Consider the following 19,222-nt stretch of genomic DNA (forward strand, 5'->3'; position numbering starts at 1 on the left):
AGCTCCTTCGTCCTACTTGCTAGAACCCTGCCCTTCCCGGAGTCTTGTCTGCTGCTGCAGCCTCAGACCCGCTCAGGGAGTTGAGGGATGATCTGGTGGCTCCAGACCATGGTGTCCCACGCGTGCGTGGCCAAGGCTGAGGTTCATGTCGCTTTGCCTGGGCCAGAACCAAGGAGCTGGGCAGACACACTCAGCCCCTGGACCCTGCTCCTTGCTTGTTCCTCACTGGTGGGAGATGCCCGCGGCCCCTCCTCGGAAGATAAGGACGTCCTCCCAGGGGCACAGCAGCTGCCTGGGGGCAGCCCACGTGGTGTGAGGCACTTCCTTCCCCTTCGGTCCCCCAACACCTGCGTCCGCGGCTGTTCTCCTGCCTTCTGGGGCCCGTGTCCCCTCCCCACAGGGGCCAGCCCCAGAGCCCCTTCCTCAGCACGAACTCTCCTGCCGTCTGCCCCGCGCACCCCGCTGCACCGGCTCCCAGCCGCCTCTGCCTTTCCCGCCCTTTGCCCCAGGATGCCTGTCCCTGGTCTTCGCCCGGAGTATTCTACAGCTGCCAACTGGCCAGGACGAGGCCACAGCAGGCGGGGGGTTTCCTGGCTGCCCTGGTTGCCTGTGTCCGTGGGACCCTCCCTGTAAGTCCTCCTCCGGCTTCACAAGTCCCATGACCACGACCAGGACAGCCGCTTCCCTGCTCAGCCACAGGACCATTACCCGAACGGGCGGGCGCCTCGGGGAGCAGCGAGGCCGCGTCTCTGCTCTGAGCACACCGCCAGCTCGCAGCGGGCACTTCGGGCGGCTCTGTCCTCCTCCTCCTGCTTTCCTCCCGCTCCGCGCCTGCCCCCGTCTGGCCCTCCCGGCCGCGATCGCACAGGCTCCGATGCTCCTGCTCTTGGGGGGTGTGTCCTCGGGCTCAGCCGCGAGTCCTGCTGCCTAGGCGGCCGCGGCGCTCCCGGTTCAGCCGCTTCCGGGCGCTGCAGGCCTCCTGCTGTCTTGCCAGGACCCCGCGTGCCCGTGGCCCGTTCAGAGCCCATCACGGCACAGATGTCCCTCCTCTCTCCGCGGATCTGTCTCCTCCTCCCCGCTCCGATTCCGCGGGCGGGCCTCGTGGCCGGCCGCACACCGTGCTTTCCTCCCACACCAGCTCCCGCGAGCCTGCAGGAGCCTGTCCTGAAACTTCGCTCACATCAGCCCTTCCTTCTCTCTCTCAGGGAGTGCAGCGCAGCGTTTTCTGGAGCGATCACACCCGTCTTCCTGGAGACGGGCTTCTCTTTCTCCGCATTTGTGCAGAGGAGGGAGAGCACTTGGCGTTGGTGGGGGGAGGTTCCTGGCCTTTTCTTGGCCAAGCCCCCCCGCCCCCCCTGCGGCAGAGGAGGTGCTGGGATGCAGACAGAAGTGAATTCAACACTGGGCTGTGGAATTCGGTGTCTAAAGACGCGGGGACGTGGGGAGGTTGGGTGGGATCTGAAACCCCGCTGTGTCCGAGCGCACTAACGTGCCTTTTCTTGGGGGGTGGAGTTTCCAGAGCGGAGGGGTTGTCAAAGGGAGCGGAAGACCCGGGGCCTTTGGAGCAGGGTGGCTGGGGGTGTGGGGTGGACAGCAGCCCACGGCCGAGACTTCCGGGAAGCGACGCCGCGCCCTGCCCTCCTGCCCCGTGCGTCCTGAGTGCCCTTCGCGTGTGGAGCTCCGGAGAAGCGTGGTCCCTGCCTGGGCCGGTGTGGAGCAGAGACAGCACACGCCGGGTGGGCAGGGGACGGACCGCCTGTGAAACAGCCACCACCTAGAGAGGGGAGACCCCGTGGGATCCCACCGTGAGCGAGGGAGGACTCCAGCTCCGACGCACGGAGCCGCAGACCTCGGCCGGCCTTGGCAGTGTGCGCGAGGAATCCCGAGCACCGCCCCGGCCACAGAGGAGGGGCGTTGCTGGGCATGTGCTGGGCGGCCTGCGGGGCGGGCTCTGGGCCACGGGCGGGAGGGCCCGATCCTGCAGGGGTGGAGCGCTGGGCTGTGTCCCCAGGAAGTGGCCATGGGCACATCACCGTGAGTGGAAGGTCGCCGGATAAACGGAGCCCACTCTGCCCACGGACGGGGAGGGGGCCGCGCGTGGTCCTTCTCCACTGGGGCCTCAGAGGAGGGTGCCACGGGGAGTGGCTGCTCTGACCTAGCCCAGTTCTGTGACCGGGCTCCCCTCGGGCTCCCCCGGGGGCTCTGGCTTCACGGCCTCGTGCATCGCCGCCCACCTCCCTGCCGCGTCCGTCCCCAGAGCAGCAGCCCAGCGTCAACGAAGCCCCTGTGTCGCCGGGAGGTGGGCGCCACCATTCCTGTCCCCCTGCCCCAGAACGTCCACACTCCCGGGGAGCAGGCACCTGCCGGGGAAGCACAGCGGGGACGCCCGGACCCCAGTGCACTGCAGTCGCATGGGCCACGGCGCGGGGCGGACTCGAGGACGGCTCCCAGGCGGCCAGTGCCGGTCGCAGGTGGGGAGACGCCCAGGAGGAGAAGCCTCTTCCCGCGGCGGCAGCTGGACTGGTTCTTCTGTGGCGGGAACAGACTCGGGCGCCGGCAGGACCCGGCGGGTGCGCTGTGTGGGGCTGTGTGGGGCTGTGGTCTCAGGAAACGGACCCAGCCGCTCTGTGCAGCAGAACACCGGACTCTGGGCCCAGGTCATTGTCTCCTCATATTTTGCCAGAGAAATCTCGGTTGCTGGTGCGACAGTTCTTTTTTGCTGTAATGGACTTTTTCCCCAAGATGAGGTTAGTGATGAGACTGGCTAATTTGCATATTTGCAGGAAGTAAAGATTGAGCCAAATTTTTTTCATTGGGTTCACTTTGGCAACTTCTTAAAAAACTCCAGAGGGGAGCCTGATGCGTCTTGCATGTGATTACAGAGACCGTCACCATTTTCCAAACCTGTACCTTTTGCATCCTCTCTGATTCTCACGTGCGAACGTGCGCATGGGGTCTTCAGGAAGCCTCGGCCCCTCTGCTTAAACTGCGTGCGGCGGTCTGTGGAGCAGCCCCGGGCCCGGCCGCAGCCCGGCCCTCCCCCTCCTCCCTGTTGACCCCAAGTGACTTTTCCCACAAGGACCCCTCCCACCCAGCCCTCTGATTCAAGCCATTCATCTGCGTTTCGTTTTTCTAAGTTCAGAAGACGGCCTCTGAGAGCAGCATGCTTTTTAAAAAAGGATGTACTGCACCAGAAACTAACCATGTCTTTTATGGCGACTAACGTAACACAATAAGAAGAAATTGGTTTTTTAGAGGGGGGAGGGGCAGGGGAGAGTCTCCCGCAGGCTCCTTCCCCAGTGCAGAGCCCGACACGGGGCTCGATCCCACGGCTCCTGAGATCATGACCTGAGCTGAAACCAGGAGTTGGACGCTTAACCGACAGCTGCCCAGGTGCCCCTGGGTTTGCTAAACTCTTAGAGGCCTCCCCTGCCCTGCCCCCAGTACCCGTGTCCTCACACACCTTCTCGTGGCCCACATCCGCCTGCCTCCCAGGTGTGTCCGCACGTCTGCCGGCTGGTCGGGTTAGGGTGACTACAGGCAGCAACCCCACCGGGTCCTTCTCTCCTTCCGGAAGGCCCTGCAGCCCTTTCACACGCGTGTGCCCGGTCCTGCCGTGTTCTGTGCAGGAGCTGGCCCTCCATGCCCACAGAGCCCGCGGGCTGCATCCTTGTGGACGGGCACAGCACGTACACGTGGGTGGACGTGTGGAGGTGGGAACCGCGGATTGGGGGTCGGTGTGCTGGGGGGCGGCAGCATCGGGAACAGCAGGAAGGCCCAGGCCTGAGCAGGTGACGGGGAAGGTGGGAGGGGCTGACCTCAGAGGCCACCCGTGTGCGGGGGTGGAGGCGTGTCCTTATACGGAGGCCACTGAGTGGACTTACGGGACATGCGATCCTGGCAGATTACGACAAGTGATAGGTTTGACTTGGTTTTCCAAAACTTTGTCTTGATGCCAAAAATGTGGTCTTAGTAACGCAGGAGGACAGGCCCGTGAGCAGAAAGGGCTGCTGTCCCGGGGTTGTGAGGAGCGACGCTTGCAGACCGGGGGGTTGTGGAGGGAAAGACAAAGGGAAGTTCCAAAAGGACTTGGATCCGGCAGAGACTCACGGCGTCCGGGGGCCTGGCTGTGGTCAGGTGGCGTGGTTTTTCCTTCCAGCGAAGCATGAACGTGAGGACAGGAGGACAGTTGGGGGCTTCCCGGAGGAGGGTCACTCGGATCCTGTGGGGCCGGGCTGGGGGCTGTCGTCTCCAGCAGGCAGTCACGGAGAGGTTAGAGCGCACGGCCTCCAAGGCCACCCTCACTCTTGAGGCCAAGTGCAAGGTCAGAGGTTTCCCGCGCAGCCTCCGATCCGGAAATCTGTGGGAAGGACCATAGGATGAGGGGCAGAAGGCGAGCTGAGGGCGAAGCCCAAGCCCCATAGGTGGGGGACGCGGGATCCTCTGACCTTCCCGGCCCTCGAGCGGAGGGAAGGAGAAACAGACGGTGACTTAATGGAGATGCTAGCCTGTGGGGCGGGGCCTCCTTCCGTTCACAAATGCGGTTGTGATTTAAGGAAAAGCACATTCTTACGGATCTGGAAGCCCAACTTCCAGAAGGGGACGCACACCTGTCTTCACGTTAACGCCTCACTAGAGGGAAAAGCCCCCTTGACAAAGGCGAGGCGTCCAGGGTCCCGTAGGCCCTTTCACATCTGACCTTCCTTTTCCTTCCTGCCCCTGTGATCCGTCACCCTGACAGCCCTGGGACAGCGGCTCTTTCTGCCCACAGGTCCTGTCCCCGGGCTTTAATAAAACCACCGTTTCGCACTGAAGATTCTCAAGAATCCCTTCTTGGCCGTCGGCTCTGGACCCCACCGACATTCACAACCTCCATCAACGGGACGCAGGGAAACGGATCTCCCGGTGGCCGCAGAGCACGCAGGGAAGGACACAGATGACACTGAGCTAAAGGACAGCACCCAGAGAAGGTGGGGTCCCCAGTGCCCTCTCCTGAGGACTCCGGACCCTGTCCACGTCCCTGTATGGGACACACAGGTCAGCCGTGCTCAGACTGGGGCATGCTTGGCCGTCTGCGTGGCTGATGTGCACCCAGGTCCGCTGCTCCGGGGGCCCAGACCCCGCCCCATGTCCCGCTGCTACCGGCCAGCCCAGGGCCCCAAGCACAGGCCGCCTGCTTGGACCTGAGGACCTGCATGTCCGCCCGTCTGGCCACTGTGTTAATGAGCTTCAACTTTGACCTAAAGATATCTTCTTCGCCAGGGGAGGAATTATAAAGCATAAAGATTGTTTGCGCCTTTCTGGAAGAAAAATGGATTCTTATAGATTGACACCGTGTCGTCGACTCTAACTGGAGAAACATGTTAACGAGGAAACGCAGTGAAAGGAGCCGTGCCTTGTCCCCACTCGTCCTGCAGCGGCACGGCTCACTGCGACGCGTCCTGTGGGCGAGCGGCTCTGCTGACCTCGGCAGCACGTTCCCCGTGGGTGAAGCCAGAGGAGGGCCAGTGCCTCGGCTGGAAGGCGGCAGCGCACGGGAGCTCCGGGCAGGACCCTCCGCGGCCCCAGGAGGACACGCGCACGTTCTGGACGTGGGACTCGGAGCCGACAGCCCAGAAAGAATTCTCGAGATATCTTCGGTACAAAAAGGTGATTCTGTTGAAGCTCGGGGACAGGACCCACGGGTGGAAAGCCCTGCCCCGGGAACAGCAGTGACCGTCCTACACCCTCCGGCTGGGAGGGGCCGGGAGTATCCGTCTCTAAGGAAGCTGGAAGTAAGAAGGTTTCCAGGACCTTGAGGCACAGCTCTTGTCGGGAAAAGGTCACTCATTACGGCCTAATAAAACCCGAGAGTGAGACCCGACAGATGTGTATCGGGCCATATGCTTGGGGGTGACTGCAAACACGTGTCTTGGGCGTTTTAGAGATACAGGACGTTTCCAGACGAATTTATAGATGTTGAAGCAGACTTACAGGGTCCGGGGCAGGGCCTCTGGCCGTCAGCAAAGTAAGAACATCGAGGCAGCTGAGCCCCTGGAGGAACGTCCCTCTGCTTCAGGGACCCGTCGATGGCTGTAGGTCGTAAGGACGTTTAATAGTTTTTCCTCTTGCTTTGTTTCCCGCATCAATTCTCTGAACCCGGACGCCGGGGCTCCGGTGGCTCTTGGCTTCCGGGACCTGGAAGCCTTCTGAGCTGCCTTGTGACAGCGGCTGCGGGGCCCGGCCCGGCCTGCGGTGTGACGGCAGAGGCCCGCGAGGCCTGGGGAAGCAGACGCCGGTCAGGAGGCTTCGGGGCACAGCCATCCGGCTCGGAGGCCCCAGATGAAGCCGTCCTCACGTCCTGTGTACAGCGGCTTGTTTCTTGGTCTCCAAGTGCTACCGGTCATGCTTCAGAAGTGGGGAATCCGCTTGTTTCCCAGCCGTCGGTCCTCAGAGCTCATCAGTGCAAGCACGGGCCTCGCCTTCAGACGGCCGCTCAGTCCCGCGAGCCTTTCTCCGTGTTGCTCTCCTAATGCCGGAGGGTCGAACGTGTCCGTGACTCCGTTCCATCGTTTCTTACGGCCGCGCTCTTACACTCTGAGCAGAGAAGCGTTCCACACTGTTCCGTGCTTTCTGCGCAGCTGCTGTGTTTCCACACGAAACAAAACAGAGACCAAAATGACGGAAAGCCAGACCACGGAGACGGATCTACAGGTGACCTTACTGCGGACATTAGAGTAAGTTAGACCAGGTGCCCGTGTGGCTCAGTCCGTTGAGCATCTGACTTTGATTTCGGCTCAGGTCACGATCTCAGGTTGTGGGATTGAGCTCCGCTTCCAGCTCAGCGGGACTCAGCTTGAAGTACGCTTTCCCTCTCCCTCTGCCCCTCCTTCCCTACCCAAAGAGAATTCAAAGGCCGTCTTAGAATTAAAGCAGAGAAGCTGACCTGTAGCACTCAGTAGGTGGTTGTGAGCAGGTCACACACGTGCCAGGGGAGGACAGACAGGTCCTTAGGAAGGATCCGGCTCCAGCACTGCGGGAAGGGCGGGCAGAGTCTGATGCTGCGGTGTCGACGCGTCTGCAACCTGAGCTCCAGAGCCAGACGAGACGCAGTGAAGGAGCGGCGAAACCAGAAGCAAGAAACACTGGCCAGGACTTCTCCTAAATTAAAAAAAAAACCGGCATCAGTCTGTGGTTGAGTCTGCGTAAAAGGACAGGCAGGAAGAAAGGTCACAGTCGCTTCACCTCAGTCCACGGCAAACCGCAGACGGAGGGAAGACCTCGGAAGCAGAGAAAAGAAATCTATTAGCCTCGAAGGGATGAGGGCGGGGATGAGCACGAGCCGTGACAAGCAGAAGAAACGGAGGTGACTTCGGGCATGGCCTGTCCAGAAGCCGCCGCCTCCCCCCAAGGTGTCCTCGGAAACAGAGATGCTTTCCCACAGAAAGGACCGGCGGGAGCTGTCACCAGCCGCTCGCTCTGCACCGAGACCAGGAGGGGGTCCTCAGGGAGACGGAGAATGGGCCCCACGGGGCAGAGTGACCTTCAGAAGTACAGGGCGCCAGCACGGTCGCCGATGCTGGTAAATCTGGAGCAGTATTTACGTAAACGAGTGTGGTTCAGAGTTTAGAATCTTCGTGGCATTCAAGTGCGTGGAAACCCCTGCAGGTCGCGGAGGCGGAGGACGGAGCAGAGGTCCGAAGGGCCGGGCCGCCGGTTCTGGTCTGCCGGCCGGCGTGTCCGCCCGCGGCCGTGACTGCCCGCGGCCGTGACCGCGCTGTCTGGGTTCCCAGAGTTTTGTCTCAAGTTTTGAAGTCAGGACGTTTGGTGCTCTGAGCGCCTTTGGCTAGTTGGGTTTTGTTTTTTGTTTGTTTTGTTTTGTTTTTTGGTGGTTTCCTTTGAATTTCGGGATGGGTCTTCCTAATTCTGTGAGTCTTCTCTCTTTTTTTCTTGGCTAGCCTGACTACGGGTTTGGCAATTTTATCTTTTCAAAAAAGGTAACTTTCAATTTAACAGATTTTTTCTGTTGTTTCCCCCTCACGTATTTCATTTTCTGTGTTCCAAGATTCACGGTTTCTGCGGAGCTCTGCTCTGACCTTAATCGCTCCTTCTGCTCACTTAGGGCTCCGTTCCGCTGTTTCTAGGTCTTTGAGGGGTAAAGTTAAGCTATTTATGTGAGATCTTTCTTCTCATTGGGCATTTATCCGAACTTCCTTTCGCCGCACCCGCGCGCTGGGAGCGGAGCTGCTCTGTCCTGCGTGTCCTGCCACCTCGCTGTCCTGGCGGTTTCCTCTTTGACTCCGCGGTTGCTCAGGAGTTTAATTCCCACGTGTTCGCGGGCGTTCCCGCTTCCCTTTAGTTTCACACCTTGTATTTGGACAAGATCCTGGAGATGATTTAACCTCGTTGGCTTTGGTAGGACTTCTTTTCTGAGCTCTCGTGGGGCGTGCCCTGGAGAACGCTCTGGGCTTGCGCTCGGCGGCTGGGTGGGCTCTGCGTCGTCTGCTGGCGGCTGGGCGGCCGGTTCCCGCTGCTGCTTGGAAGGGAGAACGGAGCACGAGTCTGGGGGTCTGATCTGCCCGGCCACTTGGACCAGACACCGTGCGACCGTGAGGTGTGCGGCGGCAGAGCTTCCCCCCTGCACAAAACCAGCGGAAGCGCTCCAGGCAGTGGCTGGCGGTGCCTGTGCGGGGCGGTCAGAGCCGATACCCCGGGGAGAGTTCATGAGATCAAACTGCACAGAGAGCTTGTGTTAGTGACGCTAGAGCACAAACACGGAGAAGGTTTTCGTACCTTCGCTAGTAGCAAGTAACTAGACTCTGTTTACCGAGACGTGAGTCTGCTCTTCCTCAATCGGCTGAGGACAACTTGAGTTCCAGCACCAGAAGTTCTGAGTAGTATGTGTTTGATTTAAAAATGTTAAGATCAACTTCTAGAAGTCTTGGAGATTCGTTTGTTTATAAGTTTTGGCATCCTACGGAGAGGGAACTTGGTAGGCTGAGTTATTTCCTCTCCCGGCTCACCCGGCCTGCTGACTGCGTGTGGCTCCCTTACATTGGGTTACGGACCTGGACCAAATGCCTCTTCCAGAAAGTATCTTGGGAGGTAAACGTGAGTATTTCTTGAACAACTGTCCTAAGATTGGGTGGATGGAAAGATACATTTTCAAGTTCTTTACTGTTCATTAAGCAGGCTCAAACCATTTTCCCTAGAAAATACAGTCTAGGTTTGCAGCTTGTCTCTAGGAAATTGCTTTTGGTGGACTTTTCCTTCGCACCTACCTTGATCCGTCCCAGTCTCCCGCAGCCGGCCGTGCCCGGCGAAGGCATCGCAAATGGCCACGTCTCAAATCAGACCTTCCTCGACAGCACACACCCCTCAAAGTAAAGTTCTATCAATAAAAACGGAGTCAGAACCCGAGTTAATATGCCATGCTCGTCATTACCTCTGATCCAGTGTCCGTGTCGCACACTGTCACGTCAGGGGAACGACCGCCAGAAAACAGGCTTCCCACTTTCACCGGCCAAAGGTAGATTAGACAAGACAAAATGCATCGTGGTGAAACAAGTTCTAGTGTGGTTGGACAACAGCTGAGAATCAGGAGAACTGCATTTCAGCCGACGGTTTAAACACGTCCTTAGGGTCACTGAAGCCGCCGCCACGTGGGCTGTCCTTAGCCGCGCTACTCGCTTGTGCGAGACGGACAGGAAAACCTGCGGGAGTCACGAAGTTTGACCTGGAGAGTTTTGATGTTCTCCTTTGTTTTTGGTGCTGGTGAGGAAGTGTGCGGGAGGAGGCCTGGCGGTGTCCGTCCCTCGGGGGTGGCCCTCTGTCGGGGGGTGGCCCTCACTCTGGGGGTGACCCTCACTCGGGGGGTGGCCCTCACTCTGGGGGTGGCCCTCACTCGGGGGGTGGCCCTCACTCTGGGGGTGGCCCCATGCTGTCTTCACCCGCCTGACTGCTTTCAGTCCTTCATTTTCTGGGCGGGAGGAAACACTGACTTGTTTTCGTCCTTACGTCTCTGTTTGGGGAAGAGGATGAAATGAGAAGTCGGTGTCACCGTGGTGGGAGGGTCAGTGGGACGGTGCTTCAGAGCCATCCGTGAGGGACGCACAGCCAGGTCTGCTCTCACACGTGCGGCTGCAAACCCTCACCCCCCTGAGATCCGAGGACGGAGGAAACGCAGCGTCGTTCCTTCCCTCTGCTTGACCACAGTCCACGGAAGCAGGAGAGTTTCCACGTCACAAGGTTGGGAAGCGGCGCGGAGACTTGCTGGCCTCCTGGGCTCTGGGGAAAGGGAGCCTCGGCTGAGCGCACGGAGAAAGCGTCGGAGCCCAGATCCCTCCAGGGTCTGGCTTCCCGCACGGCCCTGTAGGAGCCGCCAGCTCCTTGCTCGGCAGCGGAGGGCAAAGAGGGCCCTTCCGACACATGGAACTCCTGTTTGAGCCTAAGCGTCCGCTCCGTGACCACCCCCCCCGCTCCGCACCCCCCCCCCCCGTCCCGCACCCCGTCCCTCTGCGCGGACCAGCAGGCGGTGCTGTCGTCCCGGGTCCGCTTCGTGGTGTCTCTCTCGCTTGCCCTCCCCACTTGTCTGTTCTGAATTGCACATGCGAGTGAGACCATCTCGTGTGGTGTTTCTGCGACGTTTCGCTCAGCGTAATACCTGCCCACGTGGCGGCAGGTGGGGCACCGTCGCCCTGTCTGAGGGCGACGGACGTCCGTTGTGTGTCTACAGCACACCTCATCCGTTCACGTCCGCGGACGGCCGGGCTCTTCCCACCGTTTGGGGACCGTGGACACGGCGCTGCAGGCCCCGGTGCAGACCACCCGTGGGCCTTTCGCTTCATGTTTTTGATTCTTCGGGTAAATCCCCATCGGTCCTAACGGAGGCTCTTGCCGAGACCCACGGCTTTGTTAAAGCGAGAACGCACGGGGTGAAGACCGACCCCCAACGGAGGTGCCACGATTCCAGACACCGTTTCTCTCTGTTCCGTGGTCCTGTCATTTATTTTATCCGTATCAACCACAGCATATATTCTGGCTGAAATGAAAACTTTAAACACACTTGCGTCCTGTTTTTAACCCCGCAGAGTGTCTGAAATACTCCACTTACCGTATTCGGGATTCTTCTACATATGTGATCACGCGTGAGTAAATGAAAATGACTTTCTAAATTACGTGGATGCGCTTTACCGTCTGCTGGAGCTCTCCCGTCCCCGGGACGGCACGTGTGCAACTCCGATCCGCATATCCCCTTTGTTCCCCAGGAAGCACCGTGATTTCAAAGGCGCAGTTTAACCGGGAAGCACTGTTGGAGGACGGCCCCTCGAATCCAGCTTCACAACGAACACGAAGACAGAAATTCTTGAAATTAGACATTCTGACCAACAGAAAACTCCAGTGTCAGATGCTTCAGTGGCGAAAAGCCCAGTCCTCTGCCCCCTCCGGGAACGTCCCCACGAGATCCCACAGTGGCCCAGAGCGCCCGGAAACCCGCAGGGCGCAGCCGCTTGAGGCGCACAGGAGGCCGGTTGGTGAGCAAGGGCAACGTGCTGGTGACAGCAAGGAGCGAGGTCTCCGCGCCCTCCCGCCACACCGGGAAGGCGTGTGAAGAGGCCCGACGTGGGCTCCTTCAGGCACCGGTGCCCACAAGCTCACACGTCACCTCCATCTCAGGCTGTGTCCTTGGGCAGCTTCTGGGGTCAAACAAGGGCAGAACCCACATGGCGGGACAGGAGCGGGGTGGGGGCTGGGGTCCGGCTCACGGGTCCTCCTGCTTCACTGCCTCTCCATGATCTCCTCCGACGCTCCGCCCCTCGTGACCAGATCTTACACCCTTGTGTGTCCTTCTCTCGCACGGGTCCCGAGGGCTGCACAAGGGGTGACGTGGTGGCATGGCGGTGGCTCCCTGTGCGGCTCTGGCCATGGCATCAATGCAAGCGCGTCCGACAGAAAACAGGGAGGAAGGCAGTGATTCCCAAAACCAGGGACAGCTTTTCCACCAAGAGCCCCATGGTCCGACTGTTGGTTTGGTATTAGCTGCCCTAGGCTGGGGGTCGTGTCATTCAGGGCTTTCACTTGTGTCCTGTGTGTCTTCATAAAGGTGGCCCATCAGCAGACCCATCAGGTACACACGTACACGCTTGGTTTGGGAAACCACATAGGGGCCTTCTTGTGAGATGGAGATGCTGTCCAAGGCCATCCTATTCTGAGGACAGCTTTTCTCACCAGAGACATTTCAGGTTCCAGGAGGACGGGCTTTGCTGGTGATCATTCAAGGCTCCTTCCTCCAGGGTGACGAGGGACCAAGACACCAGTGGTGGCTGGTGGTATCAGTGGAGGACAGAATGTGCCCACCTGGCCTGGAGGAGAGGGAGGCTGGGGATTATGTTGCTATGGGGCAGGTTCTCCCCTGTCCCCACACACCACAGCCCAGCCAGCGGGGGGAACCATGACCAGAGATTTGTCCCACACATGCCCTGGGTCTCTCTGGGGCCACGTGGGCAGGGTGACCCCATACTGCCGGTGCAGTCGGGCAGCTTTTGTTTACTTCTGTTCTTAGGTGCTCTAGTGTCTGTACCCTGGGATAAGCCACATAAACCCTTCCCAAATCTGAGTGCAGCCATCACTGGCTCTGATGACATTTGTAGCAGGAAGCCCTGGTCCACAGTTTGATGGGCTGCCTGTGTAGTGCGGTTGACGGAGAAAGAACACCCACGCCCAGGGTCAGTGGTGGTATGTGCACAGATTTTGGATCAATATTCGTAATATCAGATGAACTAAGAGTCCGAAGAACTAAGAAGATGTGGTGCGTCTACAGTGGGAAATGAGCAGCCATCAAAAACGAGAGCTTTCCATTTGCAACAACGTGGATGGAACGGGAGCGAATAAGTCAGTCGGAGAAAGACAATTATCGTGTGATCTCCCTGATACGAGATCAAGACAGAGGGTCCGCAAGACAGAGGCTCAGAGGGGAAGAGAAGAAAAAATGAAACAAGACGCAACCAGAGAGGGAGACAAAGCATAAGAGACTCCTAATCTCAGGAAACAAACTGGAGGTTGCCGGGGGCAGGGGCTGGGAGGATCGGGTGGCTGGGGGATGGGCATTGCGTTGCGAGCGCTGGTGTTAACATCACATCTTTATCCATTCATTGTGGACATCGCTGCTGTAAACACTGAGGTGCGTGTGCTCTTCAAACCTAGTGCAAGTGCTGGGTCACAAGGTGGTTCTATTTTCAACTTTTTGAGGAACCTCCATGCTGTTTTCCAGAGTGGTGCACCAGCTTGCATTCCCACCAACAGTGTAGGAGGGTTCCCCTTTCTCCGCATCCTCGCCAGCATCTGTCATTTCCTGACTTGTTGATTTTAGCCATTCTGACTGGTGTGAGGTGGGATCTCATTGTGGTTTTGATTTGTATTTCCCTGATGCCGAGTGATGTGGAGCATTTCTTCATGTGTCTGTTGACCATCTGGATGTCTTCTTTGCAGAAAAGTCTGTTCATGTCCTCTGCCCATTTCTTGATTGGATTATTTGTTCTTTGGCTGTTGAGTTTGCTAAGTTCTTTATAAATTTTGGATACTAGCCTTTTATCCGTTATGTTGTTTGCAAATATCTTCTCCCATTCTGTCTTTTAGTTTCATTGACTGTTTCCTTCACTGGCAAAAGCTTTTGATCGTGATGAAGTCCCAGTAGTCCATTTTGCCCTTGCTTCCCTTGCCTTTGGGGATGTGTCTTGAAAGAAGTTGCTCTGTCTGAGGTCGAAGAGGTTGCTGCTTGTGTTCTCAGGGATTCTGATGGATTCCTGTCTCACACCGAGGTCTTTCATCTTTTGAGAAGATGAAAGTTGAGTCTGTTTTCACGTGTGGTGTAAGGAAATGGTCCTGTTTCATTCTTCTGCCTGTGACTGTCCGACTTTCCCAGCACCATTTGTTGAAAAGACCGTCTTCTTTCCATGGATGTTCTTTCCTGCTTTGTCGAAGATTAGTTGACCATAGAGTTGAGGGTCTATTTCTGGGCTCCCTGATCTGTTGCGTTGATCTATGTGTCTGTTTTTGTGCCAGGACCATGCTGTCTTGATGATCACTGCTTTGTAATAGAGCTTGAAGCCTGGAATTGTGATGCCCCCAGCTTTGGCTTTCTTTTTCAACATTCCTCTGGCTATTTGGGGTCTTTTCTGGTTACTGTAAATTTTAGGATTATTTGTTCAATTTCTTTGAAAAAAGTTGATGGTATTTTGAAAAGGATTGCATTAAATGTGCAGATGGCTCTAGGTAGTATAGACATTTTAACAATATTTGTTCTTCCAATCTGTGAGCATGGAATATTTTTCCATTTCTTAGGTGTCATCTTCAATTTCTTTCATAAGTATTATACAGTTTTCAGAGTAAAGATCTTTTATCTCTTTGGTTAGGTTTATTCCTAGGTATCTTATGGGTTTTGGTGCCATTGCAAATGGGACTGATTCCTTGATTTCTCTTTCCACTGCTTCATTATTGATGTCAGGACTAATACATGAATTCAGCAAAGTTATAGGATATAATGCCAATATATGGGAATCTGTTGCATTTCTAGCAAAATACTTTAAAAAGACGAAAGAAAATTTTCAACATTCTGATAGAAAACCAACTAATTAAAAGCAGATTACAAAAATCTGGCTGGCCTCTGTGACAATGACGTCCAGAAGATAAGGGACTGGCGCGGCCCGACCACGTGAGCAGGTGGCCCGGTGGAGCCGCTCAGGGGTGGAGGCCGCAGAAAGCTTTGGGATAACGCGAGCTGACTCAGAAAACAAACTATTCTTGAAGCAAGATTCCCTGAAGAGGTAGTTTCGCAGTGTGGACGACATAACCGAAAGAGAAGGAACCTCCTGATGGGCGCAGACACTGGTCCTGGGAGCCCCGGCCAACGCCCAGCAGCTGTGCCTCCAACTGCGAGGTTTTTACTCTTGGTCACGTCTGGGCTGGGCAGTGGAACCCGGGAACCGTGAAGCCGGAGGGACGACGTTCTGGGCCGGTCAGCAGAGCCTCCACGTGAGCGAGAGGCAGAACACACAGACCGCAGAGCCTTCGAGCTCAGGGACTGGCAGAAGGCGGCGCTCGGGGAGGACTCGGGCCGAGCCACCGACGGAGGCAGTGCAGTTCTGGGCAGCGGCCAGTCCGGGTCTGTCCGGGTCAGGAAGAAAGCGGTACTGGCTTCTGGGGGCTTCTGCAGACATGCGAGTTGCGGTGCCTGTGGATGCGGTCATTCTCTTGTCCTCGCCACAAATGTGCTTCCCGTCCGGTGTCGCTGGGCGTGGCAGGGCTTTGCACCGGTCCCTGGTCCTGGGAGGGGTGGCATCGCCTGACCCGCATGCCGCCTTCTCCTCATCCCACAGCGTCCCTGCGCCAGGAGAGCCCCGCGTTCCCACCTGCGGACGGCTCCCGCTCTCCACCTGGTGCTCCTTAGTCTGTCTCATCCCTGGACTCCGGGACCCTCCGTCCCTCTTGCCTGATGCGTGTGTGAGCACAGGCGACCCCGCTCAAGCTCTGCGCCAAGTCACGAGCGTGAGTGCCCCTCGGGGGGCGCGCCCCGCCGGGAGCGCTCTGAATTCTGCCGTTCTAACGGGGAAGGGAGGCCTGGCTTCCAGGAAGGGGTCCCACGGAAATGGGCATCATGAGTCGCGCACACGGAAAAGGGCATCATGAGTCGCGCACACGGAAAAGGGCATTATGAGTCGCGCACACGGAAAAGGGCATCATGAGTCGCGCACACGGAAAGGGGCATCATGAGTCGCGCACGGAGCACAGCCCCCTTGTGTCTGTCCTTCCTGAGGTAACCCTCCAGGGATATTTCACGGAATCCCTGCTCACAAGTTGGCAAGGAGTGTCACTGCCGCACAACAAGAAGAGAAGTGAGCTCGGAGAGGCGGCGGCTCGGTCAGGACTGGAGGCTGCCGAGGGCTCGCGCGCTGTTCCAGAGGACCGGCCACAGCCCTGCAGCTGCCCGCCACGCCTCTGCGCAGACGACCCTGCAGGTGACGTGTGTGATATTTGCCGGGCGCGGGCGTAAGGCCGAGGTTGAACTGAGCCATTAATTTCCATTAACTGCTGAGAGGGAATGTGACTTAGAAGATCCCTATCAGGGAAAAAACACCCATGCCTTCATGATTTGGGCAAGGCTTTGGGAAGGGATGTTTTTGGAAAATGTAGTTACATTTTTGATGACCGAAGAAGAAATAGTGAATTCGAGGAGTTCTGAGAGCAAACTAACAGTCTGATCAGGAAGGACAGCGGAGGACCTTGCACCCCAGACGACATTCTCTGGAGCCCGTGAGGGAGATGGACCCAGAAAACGGAGTTTATTGTGGAAAGAGCAGAAGAGCAGGCATTGGACGTGACTTAGAAACGCAGATTTTGTTTGGCTCCACAGTCCTAACCGAGTCACGGAAGAAAGTCTCTGAAATGCAGCGGAACGGATATCGGGGTGTGGATTTTCCGAACTTCACCGGGTTGAGGAGAAGTCAGGAGAGCTTCGGGGCGGGGGGCAGGCCCCAGCCGGGGAAGGCCCGATGATGGGGTGTCGTGCCGCAGCAGAGCCCCAGTGCCTCGCCCGGAGGTGGGGCGGCCGCCCGTGTGCGTGTGGGCTTGCACCTGCGGACCCCATGCGACTGCTGACCGTGGGGAGCAAGCCTTCCCACGGGGCGCAGTGTGGCTCGGAGTGAGATCCGGACGGTGGCCACGGTGACCTCTTCTCGAACACGGAAGGAAGCCTGGTTCCCCGCAGGAGCTCCGAGCACGTCTGTGGGGAGCAAACAGCAACTCGCTTGCAGAGAGCAGGGCGGCCGGTGCGCTTACCCTGGGTTCTGCGGAGCGAGGTCTGCACAGCTGAGCTCCTGAAGGGGACCCTGGGTGCGGAGCAGAGAGGCCAACCAGCCCAGGCAGAGAAGGGCCTTGGGGAAGCGTAGATTTGTAAGGGGAGAATCAGTAAAGAACTTACTGGGGGGCAGGGAGCATGAGCTCCTGTTTCCCCCTGACGCCTGTGGTCCCGTGACCCATTCCCCGCCGTCGTGTGAAGCTGTTCTCTCTGTCAGGACATGATGCAGCCGGAAGCGTGGCCTGACCGGGACGTGTGCTGGGGCGGGCGAGTCCGCCACCGCTCTGGGGATCTGCTGATCCTCCTCGAAGCGCTGACCGCCGGCTGGCGTCTGGTGTTACAGGGTTTCCCGCTGGGGGCCGGCGCTTCCACGTGAGCAGACGGGCCGCTGTGGACCCGAAGGCTGTGTGCTCGACGGGACAAGACCAACGCTGGTCAACGGGAGACTCATTTGTTCATCAAAAAATTCATCCAGACGTTCACATAATTAACGCCGCAGGCCAGCAAGTACCGGAAGGTATTAGGAAAGTGCCCAGGACAGACCTGACGCTGAGAAGGTGAATCGTGTTTTATAAACAGATAACGCACTTTTGGAACGGCTGCTTCAAACATTTTGGGTACAGAGTCTCCTGCAGTACTGTTTCTAGACGTGTGGTTTCTCCTACTTATTCTGATTTCCCGGGGGGAGAAGAATACTTTCTAAGGGGAAAGATTTTTTTAGAATAGAACAACTGTAAGTTTTCCGCTTAAGAGTAAAACGCTGTCTGCTCAGCCCACGCGGTGGCCGCGTGCAGGCAGCCCTTCGGGGCTCTCTGGAGCGGGGGAGTTTGGGACCGTCCCATGCTGCGTGCGGGACGGTCCCTCTCCCGGCCCCGGGCTATGAGCACCGGACCTGGAAGGCCCGGCCGTCACATCATGTGTCCTGGAGGCTGGGAACCGGAGTGTGAGCTGCGGCATGACTCCGTCTACACCCGGTGAGAGGTCACGTGTGCAAGATGAGCTGCCCCCTGGGTGTTCTCAGTCCCCCGAGCGCCTCGTAGTAAGTGCCTGTGCGCCTTTTATTCCAGCACGAGGGGCTCCTGTTTCTCAGAACCGAACGGCCCGACCCGACACCTCTCATGCTCTTCGGGAATTACTCGGTGTTAGACATTTGCAGGCCACGCGGTCTAGGCGTCTCGACACGTCTGCAGCCTCCCATCAGCACGGTGAGCTCCTGTGCTTCGTTCTGGGGGGTCGGTGGAGCGAGGCCCTGGGGGAGCGCGTCCTCCCCTCACGCGCAGACGCGGCGAGAGCTCACACCCCAAGCCCACGTGTGGGGACAGGGTAGGTGCCGTCGTGTTGCTTCTCTGTCTTGCCTTCAGAAATAAAGAATGTGAAGCTGGATCCTGTCTCTCGCTTCAGAAGCTCTCGGGGGCTTGAAGGAGAACCCGCAGGTGGGGGCTTCGCCGGCCGCGGGTGGGGGCTTCGCCGGCCGCGGGCTTGCCCTGTTGTGCCTCGGCTCCCGGCGCGGCGACTGCCCCGGGACCTCCTGTTCGCAGCCGGCGGTCTGAGAGGCGCCGTCCTGGTGAAATGCTCAGTGGAGAGTCTGGAGCCGCGAGACTTGGGGCTCAGACGCTCTGGCCTGTGCATCTGAGACCAGGAAGCCGAGGCTTCGGAAGGATCAGTGAATCCCCCACCTTGGAGAACGAATTAAAAGCAGATTCTGGGACTAAAACTCAGTTTCCCCAACTTCCAGTCCAAACACTCTTCATGGTCTTAACTATTTGAAATTACTTTTTTTTTTTTTAAATTTTTAAACTTTATTTTATTTCTTCAGCATTCCAAGCATTGTTAATGTGTTTGGTTTGGTCACGTGTCCTGGCCTTCACGCGCCCCTTTCAACTGTCCCGAATCGCTGCCTTGCGTGGCACAGGTGCCCGGATGGCTCTGCACTCTGGACGCCTCAGGACTAGATGCCCTGACGCGTGGGATAAATCCACAGTTTTCATGAGCTGCTGGCCGGCCCGGCCACAGGTGACCTCTTTCTCTTGGACTGTGGGAAATAATGAACCTTTCCCCGTTGCCTTTGTCTTGTGTTTTTTTCTTTCTGACCTAAACAAAAGCACAAAAGATATTATATGTAAGCATGACTGGAAGCAGGTGTTTCTACACTAGGCACATGTCTCCTGAGAAGAACCCGTCTTGACCTTTACTGTTCACGTGCGTGTGTAGGTGTTGTCTTTGGCTTGTTGGGCACGGGCTGGCTTCCACACCGAGAAAGCACTGAATTTGCCCCAGTATGCTGTGCTGCTTCACTAGGAGAACCGCCGCAGACTCCTGAGCTAACGTGGGGAGCAGCGAGTCAGTAGTCCGCTCGCACTGTGCTTCCTGGAGCTGCCGTGCGCGCTGGGA

General features: G+C 57.8%; 1 protein-coding gene across 4 annotated transcripts in view; it reads left to right on the top strand.

Moving 5' to 3' along the window:
• The window catches only part of WDR27 (WD repeat domain 27), a 141,381-nt gene extending 122,468 nt beyond the window's left edge, over positions 1–18,913 (top strand). Inside the window, exons 26-27 of one of the 4 annotated variants that reach the window (XR_004284699.1) lie at positions 17,175–17,805; positions 17,899–17,978. Coding sequence is in view for 3 of the 4 variants with exons in the window: in XM_032338434.1 (XP_032194325.1) it covers positions 17,899–18,198 (300 nt within the window). In the remaining variant the exon portion in view is untranslated. Of the gene's footprint in view, positions 1–17,174; positions 17,806–17,898; positions 18,283–18,647 lie in introns of those variants that run through there. The other 3 variants (XM_032338438.1, XM_032338439.1, XM_032338434.1) reach the window with 3 other exon arrangements.
• The last annotated feature ends 309 nt before the right edge of the window (positions 18,914–19,222 follow it).

The sequence above is a fragment of the Mustela erminea genome, chromosome 4 (assembly GCF_009829155.1).
Source record: "Mustela erminea isolate mMusErm1 chromosome 4, mMusErm1.Pri, whole genome shotgun sequence".
Classification (NCBI taxonomy): domain Eukaryota; kingdom Metazoa; phylum Chordata; class Mammalia; order Carnivora; family Mustelidae; genus Mustela; species Mustela erminea.